Source organism: Elgaria multicarinata, chromosome 22 (genome assembly GCF_023053635.1).
Source record: "Elgaria multicarinata webbii isolate HBS135686 ecotype San Diego chromosome 22, rElgMul1.1.pri, whole genome shotgun sequence".
NCBI lineage: Eukaryota > Metazoa > Chordata > Lepidosauria > Squamata > Anguidae > Elgaria > Elgaria multicarinata.
The window spans coordinates 16,230,330-16,257,989 of NC_086192.1; the positions used below are offsets into that span (position 1 = coordinate 16,230,330).

The following is a 27,660-nucleotide window of genomic DNA, read 5'->3' on the forward strand; positions in this document are numbered from 1 at the left end:
CTTCCATTTCAAAAACGTGATTAATTGCGGACGATTAAGCCCACCCAAATGAAACCGTTGGAGGCAACTGAACCCCAGCCACCAGCAAATGGATGGCCAGATGGAGGAGTATCTTAAGGCAAATTGAAATAGGTTTTTTTAATTGGGACCAAGTTCTGGTGCCCTTGCTTTCCACGGCTGCTTCTGGGGCTGCTGCCAATACCTTCTGAAGTTGTGTATTGTGTGACTAGCAACCGCAGATGAAGCTTGTGGGGAAGCGAAGTTCCCCGTAAGTCCGAGAGGCGCCTTCTTCCCATCAGCCCAGCTGTCGCCCTTCGACACGGGGAGATGCGTTCCTTGGCCTGGCACGGCACGGCCCCTTCCGCCAGGGGCGAGGGCACGAGCCTTGAGCGGTCCGAGAGGCGTCTTCTGTCCCGTCGGCCCCGCTGCCGCCCCTCGACATGGGGAAAATGCGTTCCTTAGCCCGGCCCGGCATGGCCCCCTCTGCCAGGGGCGAGGGCAAGAGCCTTGGGTGGTCTGAGAGGCGTCTTCTGCCCCCTCTGCCAGGGGCGAGGGCAAGAGCCTTGGGTGGCCTGAGAGGCGTCTTCTGCCCCGTCGGCCCAGCTGCCGCCCTTCGACATGGGGAGATGTGTTCCTTGGCCTGGCAAGGCCCAGCCCCCTCTGCCAGGGGCGAGGGCAAGAGCCTTGGGCGGTCCGAGAGGCGTCTTCTGCCCCCTCCGCCAGGGGCGAGGGCAAGAGCCTTGGGCGGTCCGAGAGGCGTCTTCTGCCCCCTCCGCCAGGGGCGAGGGCAAGAGCCTTGGGCGGGCGGGCAGGCGGGCGGCCTCTCCTCCGCCCCGCTCACTTGAGGCTGAAGAAGACGGCCAGGACCGAGAAGAAGAGGGCGGCGGCCGCCAGCTCCTGCAGGCGCTCCGGCCGCGTCCACTCCCGCCGCTCGGCCTGGCGCTTCTGCCACTCCCGCCGCCGCTCCCGGAGGCCGCGCTCGCGCTCCAGCTGCTCGCCGTAGTGGGCCCGGTAGAAGGCATCGAAGTCGAAGACGGGCCGGCCGGGCGGGGCGGAGCCGGAGGCGGAGGCGGCGGCCTGGGCCGGCTTCCAGCGGGGCGCCGGGGCCGGCGGGCGGGCGCGGGCCTCCTTGCCGGAGGGCTTGCTGGCGGCGCGCAGGTCCTCCCGGCTGAGCAGCCCGCGGTCGTACTTGCGGCGCAGCGCGGCGCTGCCCAGCACCAGGTAGGCCTCGTGGACGCGGGTGAAGCGCTGCGCCGCCGCCTCGCTGCCGGCGTTGCGGTCCGGGTGGTACAGGAAGGACTGCCGGTAGTAGGCCGCCTTGACCTGCGCCTGCGTGGCGCCCGGGGCCACCCCCAGCAGCTCGTACAGGCCCCGCGGCGCGCCCGGGCGGGGGTCCCCGGCGCCGCCGCCCTCCTGGCCGGGGCCCGAGCGCCCGCGGCAGCCCCAGGGCCGAGGCGGCGGCGGCGGCGGCGCGCAGGCCCCACACAGCGGCCGCGCGGCCCTCAGGGCCATGAGGCAGCTGCCCTGCCGGCCCCCTCAGCGGCCCCCGCGGCAGCTCTCACCGCCGCCATCTTGGATCTGCCCGGCAGCCGCTGCCGGCCGGCGGACGCCGTGCCAGCGGGCGGCCAATGGGAGAGCGCCTCCTGGCCGATGGGGGCGGGACCCAGGCAGTGGTTGGTGGGCGTGGGACGGACGCTCGGCTTAGCCAGTGGAGGGGGAGGGCGGGAAACGTCATAGTGGGAGGACGCGGCGCGGGGGGTAGGCGTCACCGGCGGCGCCAATGGGAGGAAGGGCGAGGCCAGCGAGGGGGCATCGCGCGGCGATGACGCTCTGCCGCCTGATTGGCAGGTTCTGTGGGCGGGTCACCGGATTGCCCGCCAATGGAAAGAACGGAGAGGGGGGGCTGGGCTGGGCAGCGAGGGGGGAAGATTCGTCAGCCCTCCAGATTTTGTTGCGATTCCGACTCCCATCATCCTTCACTACTGGCCATGGTTATGGGGGTTGGACTCCAATACCCATCTGGAGGGTGCTTGAGAGGCTGTGGGCCCATCCAGGTCTGGCTGGACTCCAACTCCCATCATTCTTCACTACTTGCCATGGTGATGGGAGTTGGAGTCCAAAACCCGTCTGGAGGGTGCTGGAGAGGTTGTGGTCCCCTCTAGGTGTGTCTGGACTCCAACTCTCATCATTCTTCACTACTTGCCATGGTGATGGGAGTTGGAGTCCAAAACCCATCTGGAGGGTGCTTGAGAGGCTGTGGGCCCCTCCAGGTCTGGCTGGACTCCAACTCCCATCATCCTTCACTACTTGCCATGGTGATGGGAGCTGGAGTCCCAAACCCATCTGGAGGGTGCTGGAGAGGCTGTGGGCCCAACCATGTGTGCCTGGACTACTGTATGACAAAAGTGTTGTAGAAAAGGCAGAGGAGAAGAGAGAAAAATACACATGGAAGTCAATGAACTATGGTAACAAGAGAAGGTCACAACTATTCCCTTTTTATATTGTGCTTTTTATATTGTATTTTGTATTTGTGTCTTTAAATTGTTGGGTTTTTTATTATGCTCTTCATGGTTTTAATTTTTATGACCCGCCCAGAGAGCTTTGGCTATTGGGCGGTATAGAAATGAAATGAAATAAATAAATAAATAAAAAATAGTCACATCAGTCACCGGCATCACTTCAAAAAACTGTACAGAAAACCTTCTGAAACTGGGCCTACCGAAATACATCCGCACCAACATCCAGAAAGCATTCAGACTCCAAACATGCTCAATTGTCAGGAAATTTCTGAATCAGTAATAGACAGCCTGTCATGTCCATCTAGAAAAACCGCCATGAGCAAGAAAAGAGATGATGATGATGATGATGATGATGATGATGATAATGATAATAGGCTTGGACATTTTCAGACATTATTTATTTCATTTCTTTAACATATTTCTTGGCCGCCTTTCAGGGCAGAAGCCCTCCCAAAGCAGTTTACAGCAATACAAAATATAAAACCAGACACGAGGCTTTTGAATTGGATGTCGCTTAAGCCGGCCGGCCATGTCAGTGCAAGACACACACGGGCCTGCAGAACGAGTCTTTGCTTTAAAGAGAGGCTAAAGGGTGCTTTTGGACAACAACTGTAAAAAAGAGAAGAGAGAGAGAGAGAGAAGACCTACTGAGAAGTAGTCAGCAGACAGATCACAGCTTTACCGAATAAATAAACCAAGCTTTTGCAGACGTTCAATTGCCGTATTTGGGACTGTGGTTCTGCCATATGGCTGCGAAGTTTGTCGACACCGGCGTGTGCCTGGCTTCGCAAAACAGCCCTTCCTTCCTCCCTGTTCTGGTGGTGCCTGGCACCAGAGGGCTTCTTCTCTCAGAGGGTTGGAATCCACCGGGATCACAGCTTCAGCACTAAGCAGATGGGACAGCGGATAGATGCTGCTACCGCCTCCCCGACCTGGCGCTCTCCAGATGGTTTGCACGGCAACTCCTGGGAGAAGGTTGTGGAAGGCTGCGCTTCCTCAGTACCAGATTCTGGGGGTGGGTGGGGGGACGGAGGAAGGGCCAGCTCTTGCCCAGCTGGGCCAGTCCTTCCAGGCCACTCCATCCGTTGGGGCTAGGAGGAGGCGTTGCTGGGGCCGGCCCCGGTCACCGCCTGGGTGGCCTGTTCAGGGATGTCAGCCGGGTTGGTCAGGATCGAAGTGGAAACACTCAGCTGGCGGAGGGAACTCAGGACTGCTGAGGAAGCAAAAGAAGAGGGGGGGTCTACAAAAACCTGCCTTGAGGGGGAAGACGCAACTCGGCCTTGCTAACGCCCCCAACCCAGCTCCCAAAAGACAGCATGGCCGCCCTGCACCCAGGCACACTACAAAGCGCTGTTTCCCCTCCCCACCCCACCAATGCAACAAAACCATCAAACTCCCCTTATGGCCACACCTCCTTCCCCTTGCCCCGCCCCCTTGCCCCATACACCGGCTGTTGGGTGGTTTCCCAACTGCTGTGCACGTTCCCCCCTGCACACACACACACACACCCTATAAGTTTTACAATCCTACGCATGTTTATACAGAAAACATCCTACAATCCTATGCATGTTTAGACAGAAAACATCCTACCATCCTATGCATGTTTAGACAGAAAAAAGTCCTACCATGTCCAGCATAATCCAGCCAGCATATGCTGGGAGATTTAGGCCTTTTTTCTATCTAAACATGCAGAAGACTTGGGCCCTAAAAGGCTGAAATACCTCTCAGGAGGCTCAGGTATCATAGAATCATAGAATCCTAGAATAGCAGAGTTGGAAGGGACCTACAAGGCTATCGAGTCCAACTCCCTGCTCAGTGCAGGAAGCCACCCTAAAGCAGGTAGTGGCAGGAAGTTACAATGGGCTGGTATGTTTTCCCATTTCGGCCCCGCCCCCTTTGCTTTCCACCCCGCCCACCTCTGGAATGCAGCCCCCAAGCACTTCCGCAATACTAAATCCGGCCCCTGGGATTAAAGACGTTCCCCACCCTGGGTCCACACCGTCTCTGCCCTCCACCCTTCGTGCCTGGGAATCCCTTGCTTTTGCTAGAAGCAAGAAACGGGCCCGATCCCATCCCCGGCGTGGCAGGCAAGGCACGAGGAGGAGGAGGAGCAGGCCGGCTACTCACTGGGTCGCAGTGCTGGGAGGGAGCAGTACTGATCCAGCCAGGCGAGGGAGGTCTGGCTGAGGCTTTCAATGCTGCTTGTGGAGACCATCCCGTTGAAAGACTCAAAGAGGGGCCGCATGAGAATGCTGAACTGATGGCAGAGCAGCAGTCAAGGGCCAGGGCTTTGCTGCATGGCGGGGAGGGGAGGGGAGGGGGCGGAGAGACCCCCAGCTGCCGCCCCCCACCCCACACACACACCACACACACCCGTCTCCCCTCTGGCCGCTGCAAGGAATGTCTGGAGCAGCGCCGGGCCCTGTGAAGCCTGGACGCCATCCCAAACTCCGCAGGGGAGCGCAAAGGCCGGCAGCCCCCTCCCGCTCCAGAAAAGGATACAACCCAGAACTTCCAGTTTTGCAAGGTGCAGGCGCGGACGTACTCGTCAAACATGTCCCGCATCTGGTCGAAGCGCTGCTGGGTGATGGGCACGCCCGTGGCCGGCAGCTGCTGCTGGCACAGGCTGGAAGGAGGAGATGCCACATGAGGCACAAGGGGGACATCTGCCCGCCCGCCCGCCCGCCCCCTCCCAAAGAAACGCCGTCCCTGCGCTGCAGGCCCAGGCCCTACTTGATGGAGGCGTTGAGCTCCTCGATCTGGTCCCGGAGGCGCTGGGCCTCTTCCTGCAGGACGGACCGTTCTTGCTGCAGCTTGCAGATGTACTCGGAGGTTTTCTGCAGGGTGGTGGCTTTGCTCACCTGCACGGCGGAGGGGAGGGAGGGGGTCAGGGTGGCCGATGTCTGACCTTACTGGCAGAAGACAGTCCTCCCTTTGAAGAGGCCTCCAGCCCAAGTCTGGGTTAAATCGAAGAAGTATCCGAAGGGAGAGGCGGGTCTCTTTGGCCCGTTCTCAGCACCTGGGCAGCGAGCACGTCACGTAGAGGAGTTTCTACATGAGGCTTTTATCCCGCATCTTTACCCGGGCTTCTGCATTCTTTGCGGGATTAAGATCAGCTCCTTTACACGTGCTTTTTTTCCCTGTGTTTTTTTCTTTCTCTGCCTTTCTGTATATTTCATTCTACAGCCACTAGATGGAGGTGTGATATAGCGGAACGGTGCAATGACATGCAATAAATCTAACACCATTCTGAAAAATACTGCGCTTTCCTCACCCTAAAAAAAACTCGTGATAACGGTTGCAAAGCTCGGGAGAGGCCCTGGAGGATGATGGCGTCGTGTCAAGGTCCTGAAAACTACCGTGCAAGCGCCACTGCTCACAGTTTTCTTCGCTATGTTGAGATGTATTGAATTACAAGCCCTGTTTCTAAATTGGCGTCTGTCCATAGAAATGCGCATATGCAAAAGCGAAGCGTAATGCTGTCCTCTTTGCTCCTCTTTTTGGGCGAAGCGTCAGTGGCCACCTTAGATGTCAGTCCACTGCAACTCCCATCTGCCCCAGCAATGGTGAGGGATGATGAGAAAGGCAGCCCACGGCTCACCTTGAGGCTGGGCTGGGCGCTCAGCGTGCTCACCAGCCCGTGCAGAGTGTCGAAGCCCAGCTTGATGTTGAAACGACGCTTCTGCTCGGCGGAGATGTGGGTGATTCGACGGCTTTCCGCCTGCGAGGGGAAGAAAGGGGGCGCTTTCAGGCCTGGGGGCTTTAAAGGCGTTCCCTTTCCAAACGGGGGGGGGGCACAGCACAAATGTTAACGGAGGCAGGGCGAAGGAGGCAACCTGCATTGGCCGGGATGCACCTCTTGCGTTACAGAATCTTTCGGGGGCCGTCTTCCAGTCGCAAGGGGATTAAGGCACTGGTGCAAGTCCCAAAACAAGAAGAGAGTGTCCCATGCGGGTCGGAGAAGGGGGTTCTTGGGAGGCCAAATGTTTATTTTCACAAAGCCCGACGCGTCGGGCTTTGTGAAAATAAACATTTGGCCTCCCGAGAACCCCTTTCTCCTTTCTCCGACCATTAGACAGCAAGTCCCACAATTCCCAGAGATCAGCAGAGGAGTTTCTCCTTCCAGATGTGCTGGACTGCATCTCCCAACACATCTGGAGAGTGCCATCTTCGCTCCTCTGGTGTGTGTGTGTGTGTGTGTGTGTGTGTGTGGTGGTAAAGGGGGTCACTTCTGTAAACCGGAAGGCAAGCTGAACGTGTTCTTTGCAAAGACACCCCCCCTCCCTCTCCTCACCTTGCGTGGCTCGGTCCTGCTCCGGCTGCACGAGTAGAGAGGAGCTGAAACCAGGCCCTCAAGGGAGACGGGAGACCCCTGCCCGGACGCCTTCCGGTTACCGGCTGCTGGGAGGTGGATGAGAACAAAGGCACTGCTGTTACTCGTTGCATCTGAGCATGCACAGAGTGTTTTTCCATCACCCCCTCCATATCCCCCACAACCACTGCCCAGCAGAATTGCTCACCACAGACCGGGGTGGGGGAGAGCCGTTCCGCCTTGGGGACGAGCAGCACCGGTGGGGTGACAGGGATGGCCTGCGAAGGGCTGGAGGCGGGGGACAGACGAGGACTCGGCTGAGTCATCCGGGGCAAGAAGCCGGCCGGCTCCTCGCCGAAGGCGCTTTGCTACGAGAAAGGAAGCGGCGGAGACAACAGTCAAAGGGAAGGGGGGCCTGCAGTCAAGGGGAAGGGGGGCCCTCGGTTGCAAGGGCGCTTCTCTGCACAGGGGGAGGGGGGCCTGCAGAGAGGAGGCCCTGGAGATGTGCCGCCTCTTTCCCAGTACAACCTGCTCGTTCACCTCCCATCATGCCTGGCCATTGGCCGTGCTGGCTGGGGCTGATGGGAGTTGTAGTCGGCAACATCTGGAGGGCACCAAGGGGCCTGTCTTGTGTTTTCTTCCTCTTCGGTCGCGTGCCCCGTACGCTTTAAATGCCACAACTGAGGTGTTTGTTCTTTTGGTGATGTATCTGCTAGGCAGTGCCGGCACCAAGGATCGGCCTGCTGGGGCACTTGCCCGGGGCCCACACCCCAGCAGGGGCCCACTGGCAAGGGACACCCCCTGAAACCGCTCCTCCTCCTCCTCCTCCTCCTCTTCCCCACAGCCACCTGCCTTGTTTTGCCTGCTGCCTCTCGCTCTCGCTCTGGCCCAGGCAGAGGAGGAGAATAGCAGAGTCGGAAGGGGCCTACAAGGCCATCGAGTCCAACCCCCTGCTCAATGCAGGAATCCACCCTAAAGCATCCCTGACAGAGGGTTGTCCGGCTGCCTCTTGAAGGCCTCTAGGGTGGGAGAGTCCACAACCTCCCTAGGTAACTGATTCCATTGTCGTACAGCTCTAACAGTCAGGAAGTTTTTCCTGACGTCCCGCCGGAATCTGGCTTCCTGTCACTTGAGCCCGTTATCCTGTGTCCTGCACTCTGGGAGGATCGAGAAGAGATCCTGGCCCTCCTCTGTGGGACAACCTTTCAAGTATTTGAAGAGTGCTCTCATGTCTCCCCCCTGGCCCCCGGGCTCCATCCTTGTCCAGCCAACAAGTGACTCAGTTGTTGGAACCAGTTCCCTAGGGAGGTTGTGGGCTCTCCCACACTGGAGGCCTTCAAGAGGCAGCTGGACAACCACCTGTCAGGGATGCTTTAGGGTGGATTCCTGCATTGAGCAGGGGGTTGGACTAGATGGCCTTGTAGGCCCCTTCCAGCTCTGCTATTCTATGATTCTATGACGAGGAAGAGGCATAGAGCAAGAGCAGCTCTCCGCAATGGCGGAGAGAAGGTAGACCCACGGAGGGAGGGAAGGAGGGGGCCCTGGGGGCCGTTCAAAAACCTGGGGCCTCTGGATTCCAGTTCCTTGCTGATGAAATTCTCCGGGGATCTGCCCAGGCCCAGAGCCGGACTGGATGGACATTCGGCCTGGGTCAGTGGGGTCCCTCTCATCTTCCCTTGTGATTTCTCTTCCAAGGAAAGGCACTTTGGGCTACCTGGACACCGGATGCATATGAAGACCCACCCGTGGGGTGTCAGCCAGTTTCCTGGCAGGCGTTCCTCCCAACAGCTCTGGCGGTTTGGGGTGGCGGGAAGAGGGGGGGCTTGGGTCTCTTCTACACACACACACACACACACACACACACCACCATGGGGGGGGGGATTGTGAAACGGTCAGATTCCTGGCAGCTGTAGATGCCAGCCCCCACCCCCCGGGCCTTAACCCTGGCCAGAAGAGAAAAGCCCCCCATTGTAATCCCCCACCCCCACCACCCTGGTCACACAGACACACACAAAAACCCTTCCTACCAGGGATTCTGGAGATGTGGCAACCAATGTCTCTGCACTGGGCTCTGGTTTAGCTGCCAAAGAAGAAAGGAAAGAAGGAAACAGAGGGGAAAAGAAAAAGAAGAAGGGGAAAGGAGAGAGAGAGAGAGAGAGAGAGAGAGAGAGAGAGACGCGGCTTCATTTGATTGTTTCTTTTTATGTATCTGTCTTAATTGTTTCTGTAAATTGTAATTGTTTATTGTTAGGATGTATTGTGTACACATTTTCACAGTGGTTTTTTTTTAGTAATTTTGTATATCAACCACTTAGGGTGCAATACATTAAAAAAAAAGGCCTACCATCCTATGCATGTTTAGACAGAAAGAGCCCTACAATCCTATGCATGTTTAGACAGAAAGAGCCCTACAATCCTATGCATGTTTAGACAGAAAGAGCCCTCCAATCCTATGCATGTTTAGACAGAAAAATGCCCTACAATCCTATGCATGTTTAGACAGAAAAATGCCCTACTATCCTATGCATGTTTAGACAGAAAAAAGGCCTATAGCTCTCAGGTCTACTGGCTGGGGAATGCTGGGAGTCGTCGGACTTTTTTTCTGTCTAAGATTTCATTATCTTATATGTTACATCTGTATGTAAATAAATAAATAAAAATATTAATAGTTTAATAATAATAATAATAATAACAATAATAACAATAATAATAGCAGCAGCAACAGCAGCTTCCTGGTTTATTGGAGCATGATTTTAGCCGATGAAACTTGTCTTCAGAAATCAGCGTTCACCTCACTGGCCAATCGCTCGCTTCAGCCTCGCAGCCCCAATCCCAGCGCGTTCCCTGATTGGCAAAGAGGAGACCCCCCCGGCCTGCCCTCTCCACGCCTGCCCCCTTCCTTACCTGTGGTCAGCAGCTGCGTCAGACACGGGTTTGGCCCGGTGGCCAGCGGAGAAGCCGGGCTGGGCCTGGGGGCCCTCTTGGCCTTGCTGCCGGCCGCCTTCCCCCGGGGCCCGTCGCTCGCAGGCTGGGGCTGCCCTCGGGCCGCGCCAAAGACGGGGCAGGCCGCCATGCCAGGGTGCAGATGGGGGGCACTGAAGGGAGGGTGGTATCCAGGGGGCAGGTCCACCCCGAAGCCGGGCAGGTTTGGGGGGAAGCAGGGCGTGGAGAGCGCCGGGGAAGCCGGCCGGGAAAAGAGCGGGGAGGGCGGGTAGTGGAACTTGTGGCGTGGGGCAGAGGCCGGGGGACGGCCTGGCTCCAGGCCCGGCTGGGGGGGGCTGGGCAGGGGGGCAGGGCAGTACGGCTCGTAGCGGTCCAAGCTCAGCCACTTGCTGGGGAAGGTGTAGGGCAGCCGGGGCTTCTGCTTGACCTCCGGGCCAAGGAGGCCGTGGGGGGCAGGGGGCAAGGGGGCAGCGGGGAGGTCAGGGCCGAGGAAGGGGCCGGGCGGGCCGAGCGGAGCGGAGCAACCGCCTGTGGGCTGCAAAAGAGAAAAGGGCAAGAGGAAGACACCGGAGGGAAAACTCTCGGAAGAACGGACAGAAACGATTGAACAGCAGCCGGGCAAGCGAGCCCAGCTGCTTTCGGCCACACTGAGGACTGGAAGCTTGTCTACACGTCACGGTCGGCCAGAGCAAATCCCACCCCATCCGCTGGGCCCCCTGCGAAGGCAAGTACTGAGCTGTAGACCAAGGAGGGGGGTCTCTGGCCCGTGAGGGTCCAGTGTCCACCCACAACCCCCAGTCCCCATTTCTTCCCCAGATCCTGTCCCCTCTCCCAACAAGGAAGCACTCTTGACAGTTTCCCTGGTAGAAAGGGAGCCTTTGTCACTGCCCAGCACAGGAAAGCTCTTAGCTCCGACCAACTGCAGACTGGAGATAAGAGTGTTTCCCTGCAGGGGAGAGTGGCTGGGTCCTGGGGAGGAAGAGGTTTTGTGTGACTCAGTCCTGCTTACTTCTGAGTGAGCATGCAGAGACTTATCTTGCTTTCTTGTGAGTAGGCTTCTAATTGATAATCATCTCCTTTGGGCCACGCCCACTCTGCCTTTTGGCCACGCCCACGGACGGAACGTGGCCCCCGAGACCCTTCCCAGATTGAAATTCAGCCCTCAGGGTGGGAGGTTCCCCACCGCTGTTGTAAAACCTTGACCTATTAACCCCTCGTGCTGACTCCTGGAAGGCTACTCTGCATGTGCTCAGAGTTGCTCTCGCTTTCTCTCTCTCAACGAACTCATTCCCAACTCTAATTTCAGGGCTTCATGTCCCAATAACTTCCCTTGAAGCAAAGCTGTGGATCGGGGCCAGCTTAGGAAACGAGGAGAGGCGGGCAGAGGGAGAATGGGCCTGAAACACCGAGAAGACCCACTGCCATGGGGCAGCAGGGCAAAGAAGACCGTGGTCGAGGCAGGCGCACCTGGAGGCGAGGTCCGGACAGGCCGGGGGAGCCGGAGGGGCCCGGGGGGAGCAAGCCGTCAGCCGGGCTGGGAAGGAGGGTGCCACCAAAGAGGGTCTCCGGCACGGGCGCAAAGCAGGGCTGCTCCTGGTAGCTCAGGCTCGTCTGGGCAGGCAGCGTCCGAGGGCTGGAGAAGAAATCTGGACAGCAAGAGACGGTGGTCAGAGCAAAGCCCAGAAGGTGCTGCTGCAGCAAACGTGCCAAAGCTTTGCAAGAGATATACGAAAGAGTGGGTGGTATTACTGACTAGACCAGCGTCTAGTTAGGACCCACCAAAATTCCACCAAATTGTGCAAGCTTTTGAGTTCCCCAGAACTCTTTGTCAAGCCAACCCCCCCCCCCCAAAAAAAACAGCACATGATATTGTGGAAGAAACAAAGTTTAAAAACTTGCTTGCTGTTACAGCCGTGAGGCCTGCAGTTTAGACAGAACCAGACCCAAAAATATTGGGACTTTTCTTCTATCCCCGTCTCCTCTGCTCTTTTTTGCCTGACAAAGAGATCTGGAGAACTTGAAAGCTTGCACAATTTTGTTGGATTTTGATTGGTCCTAGTATGGCCCAACTGCGGCTTCTGGGGTTTTTGCCCATCATAGACCAGTGTGGCTACCTTGGTTTTTTGGTTTTTTTGTGTGTGATGTACTTAAAAATGCTTACATTGTTTATTATCATTTATATATTTACATTATTTTTACCCTGCTCTACGGCCCAAAAAGGCTCCCAGAGTGGCTTACAAGGATAAATAATGAACTAGTCCCTGCGCTCAGGCTAACAATCTAGAGGTCGCAGCACAAAAGGAAAAGGAATCCGGATGGAGGAGGAAAAAGCAATGCTCGGGCATCCCTTCCTAGTGTCAAAGTTCTTATAGATACACGACAACCCAGGACTCCCCACAAACTCGTGGGTGCAGCTTGGACCGGGGACCAGGCGCACCCCGGGGCCTCGCAGGGCCAAGCCCTCCCCTGGGCGTGTGCGTTTCCCCACCAGGTCCTTGTCGGCTCGCCTTGCGTGCAGCCTGTGGCTAACCACTTCCCGTGGCTTTCCCGAAGGCCAAGCCCCGTGACCCGTCCGTGCCTCCCGCTCCCCTTCCTGTCCCCGCTCTGCCGCCCTCTCGCTTCCGCAGGGTCAGACGCCCAAACCGCTGCCGTGGCATTTTCAGGCCAGCCCCAAATGGGCACATTCGGTCTGACTCTGTTGTCTTCCTCAATCGGGAGTGGAAATTTCAGAAACCGCAGGCTCCCATTCACCTCCCCGGAGCTGCTTGTGTTTCCACTCAACTCCGAGGGCCCCGTCACCCGTTAGGCTGCCTAACTATAGATTTTCATCCCTTGATGGCTTCACAACCTCATCACCAGCTATTAAAGGACCGATTAAAAACAAAGAACTGTGAACTGTGGAATTTGCCACCACAAAATGCGGGGATGGCCACCAATCTGGATGGCTTTAAAAGGGGGCTAGTCAAATTCCTGGAGGTGAAGGCAATGGCTACTAGTCCTGACAGCTATGTGCTCTCTCCAGGATCAGAGGCCTGTGTGCACCAGTTGCTGGGGAACATGGGCGGGAAGGTGCAGTTGCACTCAAAGGGCTCCTTTTGGTCACCTAAGAAATTGCAACAGGTGTGCATAAATAAACCCCTCGCATTCCTGCCTTTTTTTGACGGATTTCATTTTGACACATGGATAACCGTAGGCATGCACACAGCACATTTCATTAGGGTGTGCACCCAGGGAATTCTTTTTGAAGGTGGACGCTTATTCATTTATTTATTAAACACTGTAGACACGGATGCCCCTACTGAGGCTTGCCTGACTGTGGCAGGGCCATTGCACGGGGGGGGGGGGGCTGGATTGAGGAGATGCTTATTCCTTGAGACCTTCGGGCGTGCCTGGGCACAGCCGGCACTCCCCTTGCGCACACCTATGGCGCTAGCCGCCTCGCACACCTGAGGAGGGAAGCCCTCCCGAAGGCGGCCGAGAGAGAACTGCATGCTGAGCACACAATTTGCCTGTTGCACCTGTTGGGCTCCTACGGCGCTCGGACGAATCGCCACGACCCTTTTTAAAACTTGGTCTGCACGATCCGTCTCACCGGCCTCTTAACGGAGCATCGCAGCCCATCCTGCAAGGCGCTCAAAAGCAACCAACGGCATCGTCCCTAGGCCCATTTTATGCCCACAACAACCCTGCGAGGTCGGTCGGGGTCACCTGAAAAGAACACCTGAAACCACCCGACCTGGAAATGTGGCTTCCTGCACGCGAAGCAGGCGCTTCACCCCTGAGCCAAACTCCCAAACTCAGCTATGGACACCCACCCCCCTCCTTCAACCCATTTCTTTTGCTTCCAATGTTATTATTGATTCATCCAGTTTTTGCTTCACGGTTTTGCTTTTATGCACGAAACTTTCCTCTTCAAATACAGGAGGGGGACGACCGAGAAGCGCTTGCTGTTTGCATTGTATTGAAAGGCAGGAGGGGGATCTCATACGCTGTCAAGAGCCACCAGGAATGGACCTGCCCTCCATGTGCGCCCAGGGAGACGCCCCCCTTCTTTGCAACCTTGATTCGCCCGCACCGAGAATGATGCAACCCCGAACGCACACGCCCTGGTTTCCGACCCACTGAAAATAGTGCTCTCTCTACAACACAATGGACCACACACCCCTCTGTGCGCACACACACACAGCCTGGCCACTTCCGCTTTTGCCAAGCCATCGCACACGCCAATGTGTCCCCCCCCCACGCCAATATTTCCTCACCCCTGCCCCCTCCCTCCGAGACTTGCACAAATACACCACTGCAGCTCCTTTTTACACGCCAACAAACACAGCACAGCCCCACGCCCCGTCCTTCCTCCTCCTCCTCCTCCTCCTCCTCCTCCTCCGCAGAACGCCCCCAGACAATAAAGAACTCCAAGTAGCTGCAGGGCCTGTTCAGATGACGCACAAAGCCACGGTTAGGCCGCTAACCCTGTTGTAGCAAACGGTTAGTGAGCCTGTTTAAACCGTGGCTACGTAGCCCCCACGGCTAGGAATGGTTCAGACGACACGCTAAGCCGTCATGTTTAGCTCCAAACGCTTAGCCACCGTCGCTCGGCGCTTCGTCTCCGAACTGGGTCATTTTGCTCCTCCCTGAGTGCTGCAGCGCCTTGACGACGTTGGTGGCAGCTGTAGCCCGTCAAAAACAACCAGAGCAACCCACCCAGCCACCCACTTGACAATTCCTTTCTCTTGTTTATTCCAACAACAGCCCTGTAAGGTAGGCCAGGGTGGACAGAAAAGCGCTCTTCAGGTGTTTGGGACTTCTGCTCCCAGCATTCCTGGCCATGCTAGCAGGGGCTTCTGGGGGATCTGTCTTTGCCCCCCCCCAAGGGCTGCTGGGGATAATGGGACTTCCATCCAGCACATCTGGAGGGCACCAGGACGAAGGAGGACGCTCTAGCTTCGCCGTCCCTGCTGCAACAAACAGCGCGATCCTGTGCATGTTTACTCAGAAGTAAGCCTCACACTATGTTCCATGAGGTTTGCTTACTTATTATGCACAGGGCTATAGATGTGTTGGACTACAATGCCCATCATTCCCAGCCAGTGCGGCCAACGGCTGGGAGAAATGGGAGTTGTGGGCTTTGGGGCAGGCTGATGGACGCCAAGGAAGGCATCGGAGCTGGATTGCGCCAGACAGGCACCCGGTGACAGTTCGTCAACCAGCCGCCTCAAAAGTTTCCATTTGGGTCACGGGTTAAAAACTCTCTCCTTGCATCAGCACAGGCCCCTCGGTGTCCAAGGCCTTACTGAGAGAGTCATCCGCCTCTTGGCTTCAGACGTGGGATGGGGGCTAAAGCACACCAATTAGTTACCTTCAGCAGGAAATTAAGTTAAGGCTCACACCGGGCAGCAGGTCGGGAGTAGACAAAAGAGTCTGCCGAGAACTTAGGATCCCAAGCACCACCCGTGTCAGGAACTGCCACAGGCCACGGGTGTACCACGTCTCCGGGAGCCAGCGTGGCGCAAAAAGACAGGATTGATTGCCGGGTTGGTGGTTCGAATCCCTCCTGACGGACAGCCCTGATAACCTCAAATGCTCTTCAGTGACCCCGTGCCAAAAGACCTCCAGGCAGACGCATTTGGCGGGGTGGGTGGGCGGGGTGGGAGCGTGGCAGAGGCGCTGACCAGGGTAGCACACGCAGCCCAGCGCCAGTCCCTTACAGCGCAGCAAAGTGTGCCGGGTTGCCAACTTCTCAGCTGCTCCCTGCTGCTGTGCCTGTCAGAGTGGCTGCATGGGCAGAAATCCGGAGGCCGTGCGTTCGCGGCACAGGAGTCAATGCAATTCCCCTCCCGACATCTGCACAGGCAGCCATTGTGACGGGGTGGGCAGCTGGCCGCGGAACGGCTGCTCTCGGGTCACCTGCAACTGCGCCTTCCGCCCAGGGTTCCTGCATGCCACGGAAGCCTGAAACAGTGGCGCCAGGAGCCAGGGACTAATGCGCAAGCGTCCAGGGCCCCACAGCTCGGTACGTTCTCTCTACTGCTGCCCCCAGCGGAGTCCACAGAGCTGCCCCACACCTGAAGAGCCCCTTAACACAGCAGCCGCTGCCTTCGGGAGGGCTGGAACGCCCATGCAGGCGGACGGCAGCGCTCTGAGCACAGCTGTGCAGCAGCGCAAACCGAGGCGGGCACAACTCGTCGCGCAGGGGTGGGCACAACTGCGCCGGCCAGAATCCGCTCTCCCACACCAGCCTGGAAAGAGCTTGGGGGGGGGCGCCTGGCATGTCCCCCTCCCCCTGTTCAAAACCTCCACGTCCTCACTGGTGGGGCTCAACCTCTGGGATTCGGAGCAAGGCCGGGGCTGATTCCGTACAACGTTCGGTGTGCAACAAAGAGGTCACAAAAAAGGGCCGGGAGAGCCACTTGCAGCCCACGTGCTACGCAGCCCTGCTGGGCATGAGAGAGTGCCCCTGGGCACGTGCAGAAAGCGTTGCATCCCTCCCTCCCTCCCTCCCTCGCACTGCCACACTCCAGAGGGATGAAGGAGGGCCTGCCCAGGGGAGGGGGCGACGGCCCCTTCTCCACCCCCTCGTCTCTTACCCGCCATGGGGGGCCAGCCGTGGTCCGCTCCCATCCCCAGAGGCTGCCGTGGTCCTGCCATTGGGGCTGCTCCATCCAACTCAGGCTCCGCTCCTCTCCTAGCTGGCTTGGGGTGGAAGGGGGGAGGCTGTGGTGGCGGCTGGTTCCTCATTCAGCCGGGCCTCGGCCCTTTGATTGGCCGGCAGCAGCCCGAGAGGTCGGTGCTGCTGGGCTGAGGACAGGGAGGTGGTGACCTGGCCCCCACCCATTGCAACAGCAGCCTTGTGGAGCTGACCCAGCGCCTTTCCTGGACCCCTCCCTAGGCCCCTTCTCGGCAGGCCAAAGGCCACGCTGGAGCATGGGGAGAGAGGCACGGGGGGGGGGGGCTTGGGAGATGCTTTCGGCCCTCTAGCACCAGGGTGAGCGGGTGCGGAAGACCCAACGGGAGGAGAGAAAGCCGGGCGCTTCACCCTGCCTAGAAGCAAGGCCGGCCTCCAAAGGGCCAAAAACCCCAGCAGTGTAGGAAGCAGCAGGTAGAGAGGAAAAGGCGCTTTGCCCATGCTCATAGGCACCCCGCCCACATCTTTGTACTCCTTGGGGATCAAGCCCCAGTTCTGGGAACACTGCTCAGAGCTAAGCCAAACGCTGGGGTTGCCAGCTTTTCATTGACCGGCTCCGCTCCAGTGCCTTTCAATGGACTCTTGAGATGCAGGAGAAGTTTCCCTGCCACTGCAAACACCCTCATCACTTCACCCTTCACGCCAGGAAAATCCACCGGCTGGAGTTAAAGGCATGGGAGCAATTAAAAAAAGGAGAACTTGGCAACCCCATCCAACCCCAGCATTTTCCATTAAAACAAAGAAAGACTGAAGTAATATTAGCCACATTTGGGGCGATAGAACTTGGACCACGACAACCAGTCAATTAAAAACATTTTACTCAGTTTAGACGTGGCTCCCATTAGTTGGGACCTGTTACTAGACCTGGCAATTAGTTTATTATTATACACTTCCTTTTGCTTCTAGTACAGAACTTTAAGGAGGCTTCATGCAATCATACTCTGTTTTAATTCCATCTATTTTCAATATTTATTATGTGTGTTCATATGTTTTATCGGTCTGCTGACTGTACATTGGCTGCTTTACTAGAATCCCCCAAAATCGCCAGGTACAAAAGCCATACAGGTAAGAGAGAAACAGTTCTGATCTCACAGGGATTTCAGCCCAAAGCCTCTCCTCCTGGTTACCCTCCGCTATCTTAATTTCTTCTCTAATCTGCCTGCCTGCCTGCCTGCCTGCCTGCCTGCCTGTCTCTCTGTCGAATTTCGGTCATTCCTATCGAATTTTGGTTGCGGGGAAAAGCTCATTTGCTGGTTGCTCTCGTCAAACCCACAGGAGCCGGGAGCCCTTGTCCATTTGCCCCAAATCACCCAGAGAGCGATCCCAACCTATCTCGAAGAAGGCTCAGTGGTGGAGTCCCTGTTTGCATGAAGAAGGTTGCAGGTTGTTGGTTCAGTATATCCAGCACTGCCGGTCAGTATTGGCAATACTGAGCTAGGTGGACCCAGGGAATAAGGCCTCTTCCTACCTTCTGCGCACCCGAAGCCAAAATCCAGCCTCTCCGCTCCGAAAGTCTAAACACCAGCAGCCTGGATACAGAAGCCCACCGCGGCCTTCTTACCCCCGCTCTCCTGCTCGGCAGCCCCCGGCCTCCCCCTCCCCAGAAATTTCCCCTTTTTCAGGCTGATAAGTTTTCCTTCCTCTCCGTCTGGGCCCCGGTGTGGTTTCATGTTCCTTTAACGCAAGCTGTATTTGAGGAAATGCCGCAAGGCGTGGGCCACGCTGTCTCCCGCACCAAATCTTGAGGGGTCCCGTCTTCGCCTCCGCTGACATCCCATGGGTGGGAGCAAGGGGAAACCACGTCCATTTTCTGTGTGTGTGTCTGCCCCCCCCCCACTTCCCTCTGGCCACAGCTCATCTGCCGCTCACCAATTGTTACGCATCTGCTGACACGATTCCCCGCATCGCTGCAGAGGGAAACACAGAGCGCCTTTTCTGTGCTGCCGTCTGGTGTGTGTGTGTCCTGCCCCCAAAGACTTAATTTGGGGCAAATTTGTTTCGTACAAAAACGCAGCCGTCAAATCGAGATGCCTGCAGTGTGAACGGGGAACAAGGGTGTGGTGGTTTAAGTCAAAGGTAGGCAACCTTAGCCCGAGGGCTTAATCCGGCCCTCTGGGGTGTTCTGGGTGGCCACGCCTCATTCCCCGCCCCTTTTCCACCAGCCAGCCAGCCATCATTCAGTAGTTTCCTGGGTTCTGTACAGCTCCATTCTCCGCCCGGGATTGAAGCACCTTCCTTAAGGCTGCGATATTGGCAGGAAAGAGATTCCGCTCCCCTATTTAAGGGCTTTTGTGCCTTTAATTAAAACATGCTGTGTTTGCAAGTGGAGCTCACTGTATTGCTTCCCTGATGAAGGAATTTAAAAGTTTCTTGGTCACTTTCATTGTTTCCCGCTGATCATGTCTGCGTATTAATAATGAATACCCTACTATTTGCCCTGAGAATTCCCCCAATATCCATTCCTTTATCCACAGGAGCACAGAGGCCTTTAATGACTGGTTTAAACAAGCTTTATACATAGCCAAACAATGCTGTTTCTCTTTTAAGAAACGAAAGGAGAGGAAATAATATTATTACCAGCAAACCAGTAATTAAATCCTTCCTCCTGACTGCAATAAAATAGAACTGGACATGGGAACGATTTCAAAAGGCCATTCAGTCTTCAAGGAGCAATTATCACCTACACAGCATTCCAGCCAGAATGACTGGGATTTATTCTTTTTAAATAAATAAGCATTTGACTCCGCTGCTTCTTACTTTTTATTTATTGATCAGACCGCGCGCGTGTGTGTGTGTGTGTGTGTGTGTGTGTGTGTGTTTTCTGCCATGATTTGCTTGTTACTGGTTTTTTGTCTTTGTTATTGGGTGTTTTTCGTTTGTTAATTATTATTTTTTAATGTTTTCTTTGGGGGAAAAGGGAAAATCCTCTTTAAAAATACATAACATATATTTGTGAGTAAACACTAAGAGAGGATCTCATTGCTGGATAATACCATCAATGTAATTAATTTCTTTTTAAATCAATTTCCAGATTAATTTATTTTATCCTGCTAAATGTATTTAATTGACATCCCAAATATACGTATATAAATTTCCCACACCTCCCGCCCTCCAAGTGTCCAACCATGCCCCTTTCCCCACATGGCAATTAATTAATGGCATTAATTTCCAAAGAAGCGGCTTCCTACCAGATATCTCCATGAAATCGTCCAGGCTCGGTTGCAGCGGAGCCAGGTCTGGCTGGATCATGTCCGCGTTGCCGACGTAGGCTGCAAGAGAGGAACCGCCAAGCGAAAGTTCAGGAGAATCATAGAATAGCAGAGCTGGAAGGGGCCTACAAGGCCATCGAGTCCAACCCCCTGCTCAAGGCAGGAATCCACCCTAAAGCATCCCTGACAGAGAGCTGTCCAGCTGCCTCTTGAAGGCCTCTAGTGTGGGAGAGCCCACAACCTCCCTAGGTAACTGATTCCACCGTCGCACTGCTCTAACAGTCGGGAAGTTTTTCCTGATGTCCATCCGGAATCTGGCTTCCTGTCACTTGAGCCCGTTATTCCGTGTCCTGCACTCTGGGAGGATCGAGAAGAGATCCTGGCCCTCCTCTGTGGGACAACCTTTTAAGTACTTGAAGAGTGCTCTCACGTCTCCCCTCAATCTTCTCTTCTCCAGGCTAAACATGCCCAGTTCTTTCAGCCTCTCTTCATAGGGCTTTGTTTCCAGACCCCTGATCCTCCTGGTTGCCCTCCTCTGGACACGCTCCAGCTTGTCTGCGTCCTTCTTGAAGTGTGGAGCCCAGAACTGGACGCAATACTCTAGATGAGGCCTAAACAGGGCCGAATGGAGAAGGCTCCTCATTCCAGTTGAGGTTCGCCACAACTCACACTCGGAACAGGAGGCTTACCCCCCGCCCCCAGCTTTGTCGAAACCTGGCGAGCAGCTGTGCTTGGGCTGTGCTTGGTCTGCCCGGAGTTTGGACCTTGCCAGCGGGCATCAGCACCTAAGAATGGCTGGATGGGGCCTTTAAGCCCCCTTTTAGGCAGCCTCTGGAGAAGGAATGGAAGTGACCGACCGCCTGAAAGAAGGCCGCTGGCATGAATCTCCTCCAGACGCGGCTGTTTCGGCTGTTCCATAGCACACAGGAGTGCAGAACCACAAGCCCGCGGGCACGCCTGGCTCTCGGGAGTTCCCCAAATGGCCACTCCCTCTTCCCTTGGCTCCACCCCTTTCCTGCTAATTGCCCATCCTTTCTGTCTTCTTGTGCAGCCCCCCTCCCCGGTCTAAAGGGATTGAAACGTCTCCCGTAGGGCTGAATGACTGGTATCTGGGGATGCTGGTATTTGGGGTAGTTTGCTGCTTCGCCTCGGACCCGGTCCCTTTGGCCCCATTCCCTTCGCCCTCAGGATGCACCCCCTCCCAAGGGCTTCTCCCGAACTGGAACTGATCCCCAGGCTGGCAAAGGCCCGACACCCATCCCGGGACCTGGGATCGGGTGCCGGAGCCGCCTTGCGACTAGCGGGATTACCTTCTTCCGGCGGGGGCTGCGGAGGGCAGCTGGCCTGGGTCATGGTGAAGAGGGTGTCCGAGATGTCCGAGAGGAAGCTGTCCAGGTCAAAGAGCTGCCTCCCCTCCGCCTCTTCCTCCTCGTCCCTCAGCAGCATCGGGACCACGTTGCAGAAGAGCTGGTCACACCAATGGTTGGTCAGTTTCCAGGCGCCCTCCTCCTAAAGGGGAGAGGCGGAGCGGTCAGCCAGGGCGAACTGCCGGGGGGGGCTGGCCCCGGAGGAACCCCAAGTCCGGTCCAGCCAGCCTGGCTGCCCGAGCCCCCTCTTCCTCACTCACCGGTTTGGGGCTGGGCACCTCCCCTTCCCGGCTGAACCTGTGGAGCTGCAAGAGAAAGGCCACGTTAGGGCTGGTGGGCTGGTGGCAAGACTGCAGGGGACCACGCCAAGGCCGCCCCTTCTGCGTCTGGTCCTGGTGCAGCCTCCGGGTACGCTCAGAAATGGAATCCGGATCTCAGGTGGAAAGAGGTTCAACTCCCTTGTTGGGGGGGGGGTATCAAACTTGTTTTGCTGGAAGCCCCCCAACCCCCATACCTGCCCTGAACCATAGCCTTTATTATTATTTTATTACTTTATTATTGCATTTATATCCCATCTCAGGTGAACAAAACCTGACCCTTTTCTTGTAGTAGATCCGCCATTTGTGATATTCCTTCATCACCACCTCGATCCGGCGCTTCCAATAGCTCCCCTCCAGCACAACAGCCTAGAAGGACGCAACCAACACAGGAGTAAGGACAAAGGGAAACAACACACACACACACACGGATCATGGCCTTTCCTCCAACTGCTGTGTTGGGCTACAATTCCCTCTATTTGGGGGATTTGATGGGGTCTTGAATGTAACTGGTGAATTGTTTTCATGCTCCCTGCTATTTTAGTTATTTTATTGGGGGAGGGGAGGGTGCACGTAAGGATGTAAGAAGAGCCCTAAGGCTGGATCAGACCCAGGGTCCATCTAGTGCAGCGCTCTGTTCACACAGTGGCCTGCCAGCTGTCGACCAGGGACCAACCAAGCAGGACATGGTGCAACAGCACCCTCCCACCCCTGTTCCCCTGCAACTGGTGCACACAGGCTTACTGCCTCGAATACTGGAGGTAGCACAGAGCCATCAGGGTTGGCAACCTGGTGTTGAACTCTACCCACCAAGTAGATCCAGCACCTTCTATTGCTCCTTGAGAGTCCTGGTTGGACATCAGGAAAAACGTCCTGCCTGTTAGAGCAGTACGACAATGGAATCAGTGAGGTTGTGGGAGGTGGTGGGCTCTCCCACACTAGAGGCCTTCAAGAGGCAGCTGGACAACCCTCTGTCGGGGATGCTGTAGGGTGGATTCCTGCATTGAGCAGGGGGTTGGACTCGATGGCCTTGTAGGCCCCTTCCAACTCTGCTATTCTATGATTCTATGATACTATGAAAGCCAAAATGGATTCACAGCCCCACCGAAATCAGAGCCACCAGCCACCATTGGCGGGGCGCATCCTGACATCACCCGGCCTTCCTCAAGACCAGGAAATCTGGCCTTACACTCAGAGGGGGACATGGGAGAACACACAGGCTCTTAAACCTCTGCCTAGTCCTTTCCCCATGTCCGCATCGCTACACACACACACAGAGTTTCGAGATGGATATAAAAAAAAACCCGTTTGGGTTGACACTCACTTCCGGCTTGCGGTGTTCGTCCGCCTCAGACCCGTCCAGGGGGGTGACAAACCCACACACGGGGCTCTTCCTGCGTTCCACATCTGTGGCGGCAGAGAATCCAAGGGGGTCAATGTCCCCAATCCGGCCACTGATGGCCCCCGCCTCTCCTCCCCAGTCCAGGCCGCCGCCGCCGCCGCCCCCCCCCTTCCACCTAGCCAAGACGGAGCCAGGCTTCTACCAGAAGAATCATCCACTTCCACCCACAAGTGTCCAGGCTGAGACTGGATCCTCTGACTCCCACCCTAAAAATGCTCCTCTGGGTGGGACACCCATGGCCACCCCCAATGGCTCCCTCAGACAGAGACTCCAGCACGGTCTAACCAGTGACATTTTCGCCACAGGATACTGCAGTGGGTGAGAAGCCCCCCCACCCCACATCCAGTTGTGGGTGGGGGGCCCTTGGCATCTCTTCCCAGGCACATGGGGCCAGAGGGAATTCCTGGATCCCCAGCTCCTTGCATAAACAGACAGTGTGAAAGGACACGATCCCAGTAGCTGTGGTGCAACGGAACAATGGACTCGCAGGGTCGAAGGCCCACCACTCTTCGATCAGCAGGGGCATGGACCCCCCTCAGATGTCCCTAGTCCCACTGAACTCAGCTACAATCCCCACAGCAACTGCGGGGAGGGATTTTCCCAGCTACAAACTCTTGTCCCCCTGTCGTAACGCAAGTCATTTTGGGGTAGCTTGGCTTTGGCTCCACAATTCAAGAAGGATGCAGACAAGCTGGAGCGTGTTCAGAGGAGGGCAACCAGGATGATCAGGGGTCTGGAAACAAAGCCCTATGAAGAGAGGCTGAAAGAACTGGGCATGTTTAGCCTGGAGAAGAGAAGATGGAGGGGAGACATGAGAGCCCCCTTCAAGGCCTTGAAAGATTGTCACACAGAGGAGGGCCAGGATCTCTTCTCCATCATCCGAGAGTGCAAGTCACGGAATAACGGGCTCAAGTTAAAGGAAGCCAGATTCCGGCTGGACATCAGGAAAAACCTCCTGGCTGTTAGAGCAGTATGACAATGGAACCAGTGACCTAGGGAGGTGGTGGGCTCTCCCACACTAGAGGCCTTCAAGAGGCAGCTGGACAACCCTCTGTCAGGGATGCTTTAAGGTGGATTCCTGCATTGAGCAGGGGGTTGGACTTGATGGCCTTATAGACACCTTCCAACTCTACTATTCTATGATTCTATGATTCTACGAGCCATGCGCTTGACCCAGGAGCTGCTCCTGGAGGATGTGAAAACTGTGAGAAATGGATGGTTGATAGGGATCAACGGAGCTGCCTGCAATTTTGGGAGTCTCCTTGGGGGCGTGGCTGGGGGGTATCACATGCCAAGGGCCGCCCTTCATCCCCGTGTGCTGGGGCTCCGTCCAGCCACCCTGACCATCTGCAGCCCTCAAACTCACACTGGATATACCAGGCTCTCCAAATGGCGTTGTTGAGGCGGATCTTGTCCCGGCAGAGCAAGTGCAAACCCTTGAAATTCTTCCATTTGGGGGACACCAACTTCCCACTGAAAGGTCAAGCAACAGGATATGAATAAGGGTGTGTGTGTGTGTGTGTGCGGCAAAAGCGGAACAACACAGGGACTGCCAACATTTGAGCGAGGGTCAGGCTCCTGTGCCATTAAATTGCTCCAAAACCATTAAAAATGAAGACGCCCAAGAGGTGAAGATTTCCCCACCATTATTCGGGGAGCAGAAGAGAAAGATCATTTGCCAGGAGAGCTAAATTATCTGTTAAATTTCTGACTAAAGCATTTTTATCCAACTCCTCAGCTGAAAAGTTTCCCAGAGTGCTTTACATACAATCCATCAAAGCAAGCTGGTCCTTCTGCCTGCAGGCTTGCAATCTAAAATGACACAACACAAAAGGCAGGGGAGAAAAGACGGGGGGGGGGAATCACGTGGCCTAAATGGAACAGCCATGGTCAGGAGCAGTGTACCTGTTCTGGGGGACAAGCAACTAAGGTAAGTTGTTGCCTGCATCCCCTACTTGGGGGTCTTCTCAGGGGCATCCGGTTGACCAGCACCGGAAACAGGAAAGCACGACTCATTTATTCGATTTTTAGCGCACCCAATAACAGAATGTTTTTGGGGCGGGTTTCATGGGCTTGATGGATCCTTGGTCTGATCCAGCAGGCCTTTGGAAGTCCATTGATGGTTATCAGGTATGGATGCTAAGAAATGGAGCCTCCGTATTCAGAAGCAATCTACCTACGAGTCCTGGAGGCTGAGGATAAATCAGACCTTTATTCAAAATCATAAGGACTGGGATCTTTCTTCACTTTTAGGAGAATGAGCACAGCTCAGTGGCAGAGCGCAGTGCCTTGCCTGCAAAATGGTCTGACTCAGTTTAAGGCAGCATCCTGTGTTTCCTCAGACTCTGAGGATGACGCCCTAATACCGTATTTCTTCGATTCTAAGACACACTTTTTTCCCCATATAAACATCTCTAAAAATGGGGTGCATCTTAGAATCGTGGGTGCGTTTATTATTTCTTAGAATCAAAGCTTTTTTTCTGTTGGTGGTACTGAAATTAGTGTGCGTCTTACGATCGATGGCGTCTTAGAATCAAAGAAATATGGTAGTTCCTCCTGTCCCTCAGCCACATAGAAACAAGATGCTACCAAAAATGACTGTGGGCCCTTTAAGAACTACAGTTAGCACCCAGTGGGGGCATCACTTCTGAAGGTCCTGGGCCTGGCAGCCTTATGAAGGCCTCAGTTGCCAGCAAGCCTTTGCTGGGACAACAGCTCTCCCTGTGGGGAAACATCCCCTGCAGTGTGCTGTCCAGGGTCCTGAACGTTCCTTCCTTTGCTCCGACCCTGCTTTCCTGGACCAGACAGTTTTTAAATGGATGTGAGTGACCATGGTCCCCTCCCTCAGGGAACCCATCTTCTCACCATCATTGTCACCAGCTGCTGTTCCTCAGTTGCCAGCAGGCCTTTGCTGGGACAACAGCTCTCCCTGTGGGGAAACATCCCCTGCAGTGTGCTCTCCAGGGTCCTGAACATTCCTTCCTTTGCTCCGACCCTGATTTCCTGGACCACACAGTGCTTAAATGGATGTGAGTGACCATGGTCCCCTCCTTCAGGGAACCCGTCTTCTCACCGCCATTGTCACCAGCTGCTATTCCTCAGTTGCCAGCAGGCCTTTGCTGGGACAACAGCTCTCCCTGTGGGGAAACAGCCCCAGCAGTATCCCCCTGCAGTGTGCTGTCCATGGTCCTGAACCTCTGAAACATCTGGATAGTACCAGGATGGGAAGTATCTGGAGGGTACCACGTTGTTTTATTCTCTCTCTCTCTCTCTCTCTCTCTCTCTCACACACACACACACACACACACACATGTTCTAAAGCATATTTGCAAAGGGGGGAAAAACCTCTGTGGCATAAGACAGCAATAATCCAAGAAACGGTCAAGCCAGCACAGGCCTTTCCTTCTCTCCTTCCCCGTATCCAAGTTCCCAGTAAGAGCCAACCGGTTGTTTGTTCAACCGCTAGCGAGGAGCCTAATCGGAGCTGTGCGCATTTTGCGCTAATCTGTGTGCAGAGACCCATGCTCAGCGCTGCCCCCGTCCCCTTTCCCGAGCGGGAAGGCGAGTAAACAACAGCTGGGATGGAAATCCCTGGAAAACAGAGGCCGAAAAGATCGTGCGATGGGCACAAGAGAGGCTGGGGCTTAGATTTAATGATAATTTAAAAGATTTTCGTTTTAATTTCCAAGATGGCATCAGGCAGATTCTCCCCCCCCATCTGGTATCCTCCAGATGTGTGTTGGATGCAATTTCCATCAGCCCCAGACACTGTAGGATAAAATGGAGAGGGGTCAGGCTTCTCTCTTGAAGGGGTGTACCTTTTTTCCCTCCTCAAAGATTTGAGAGCGCAACGAGAGAGCGGGCATCAGCGAGGGCACTCAAGTAGCCAGTCATTTCCGATCAAAGAGGTTTAGCAGGTTTTCTGTAGCACTTGAAAACCTACAAAACCTGTTTTGGCTAGAAGGAAAAGACAGGACCAAAGAAACAGCCCTGCTTGGCGTGAGCAACGGCACCTCTTTCATGCCACTTTAAGCTCGGAGAACTGTGGACCCACTTCTACGCCCTACTAATGTATTGAAATTTTTAGCTGTTTACATTGTTTTAAAATGTTGTATATTAAAAATATATATGCTGTATTTTATCTTGTGGATTCTTGTGAACCTCCCAGAGAGCTTTGTCTATAGGGCAGTAAAGAAATGAAAATAAATAAATAAAATATTATTATGCATGGAGACTGGCTATACTTCCTTAGTAAGACACTCTGCACATGCTCTAAGGTGCTCGCTTATCATCACTGTTTCCAAAGCTGAACAGGTTCCAGGAGCCGTGATCACGGCGGCTGGGGAGGTCCACCGCTGGCCACCCCAACCGCAACGTTTGGGGTGCCACCAGGGCGCCTTCTCTGCCGTCAACAGGGAATTTGGACTCTTTTCACCGACTGAGAGCAAACACTCCATCAGGGCCAAGCGAGTGAGTCAGCCGAGGGACAGCTTCTCCCAGGCACCTTGCCAAAGGGCCCGTGGGCCAAGGCTACCCAGCCGCCTAAGAGCCAAATCTGCAGCAGGCCAAAACCTCTCCTTTAAAGAGGGCGGCTCTAAAGCAGCAGGTGGGTCCCTGCGCTGGATTTGGCCCTGGAGAGACAGCAGTGCCCCTGCCGCTCCAGTGGATCCCAAACTTTGGAAGCAGCCCTTTTTCTGAATCTCAGTTGGGCCTGCACCACCCACTGCCCGCTTACAACTCCCAAACAGCACGGCTGGAGTCGAGTTTAGCCGCGCTCAAACGTCCCAGCTGGAAGGAAGGAAGTCCGGAGACTCATGCAGAGGGCTTCCTTTTCTAATTCTGCCAAGGCCTCAGCATCGACTGATTGATCCAATCATAAGAACATGAGAACTTAGGAAGTGCCATGCTG

General features: G+C 55.5%; 2 protein-coding genes across 2 annotated transcripts in view; both read right to left on the reverse strand.

Annotated features, from left to right (window-relative positions):
* Nucleotides 1–123: 123 nt before the first annotated feature.
* Nucleotides 124–1,512, reverse strand: DNAJC30 (DnaJ heat shock protein family (Hsp40) member C30). Its single transcript, XM_063146814.1, has one exon. It carries the CDS (start codon nt 1,510–1,512, stop codon nt 838–840), a length of 675 nt encoding a protein of 224 aa, XP_063002884.1. The 3' UTR covers nt 124–837.
* Nucleotides 1,513–2,900: 1,388 nt separating this feature from the next.
* The window catches only part of MLXIPL (MLX interacting protein like), a 29,197-nt gene continuing 4,437 nt past the window's right edge, over nt 2,901–27,660 (reverse strand). The window contains exons 2-17 of the mRNA XM_063146816.1: nt 24,118–24,224; nt 22,674–22,756; nt 21,629–21,718; nt 21,293–21,337; nt 20,976–21,174; nt 19,645–19,725; nt 11,143–11,420; nt 9,736–10,435; nt 8,859–8,911; nt 7,040–7,199; nt 6,814–6,920; nt 6,121–6,240; nt 5,253–5,380; nt 5,022–5,145; nt 4,647–4,776; nt 2,901–3,732 (exon numbers count right to left, since the gene is read on the reverse strand). Coding sequence (XP_063002886.1) covers nt 3,611–3,732; nt 4,647–4,776; nt 5,022–5,145; nt 5,253–5,380; nt 6,121–6,240; nt 6,814–6,920; nt 7,040–7,199; nt 8,859–8,911; nt 9,736–10,435; nt 11,143–11,420; nt 19,645–19,725; nt 20,976–21,174; nt 21,293–21,337; nt 21,629–21,718; nt 22,674–22,756; nt 24,118–24,224 — 2,527 coding nt within the window. The 3' untranslated portion in view covers nt 2,901–3,610. The remainder of the gene's footprint in view (nt 3,733–4,646; nt 4,777–5,021; nt 5,146–5,252; nt 5,381–6,120; nt 6,241–6,813; nt 6,921–7,039; nt 7,200–8,858; nt 8,912–9,735; nt 10,436–11,142; nt 11,421–19,644; nt 19,726–20,975; nt 21,175–21,292; nt 21,338–21,628; nt 21,719–22,673; nt 22,757–24,117; nt 24,225–27,660) is intronic.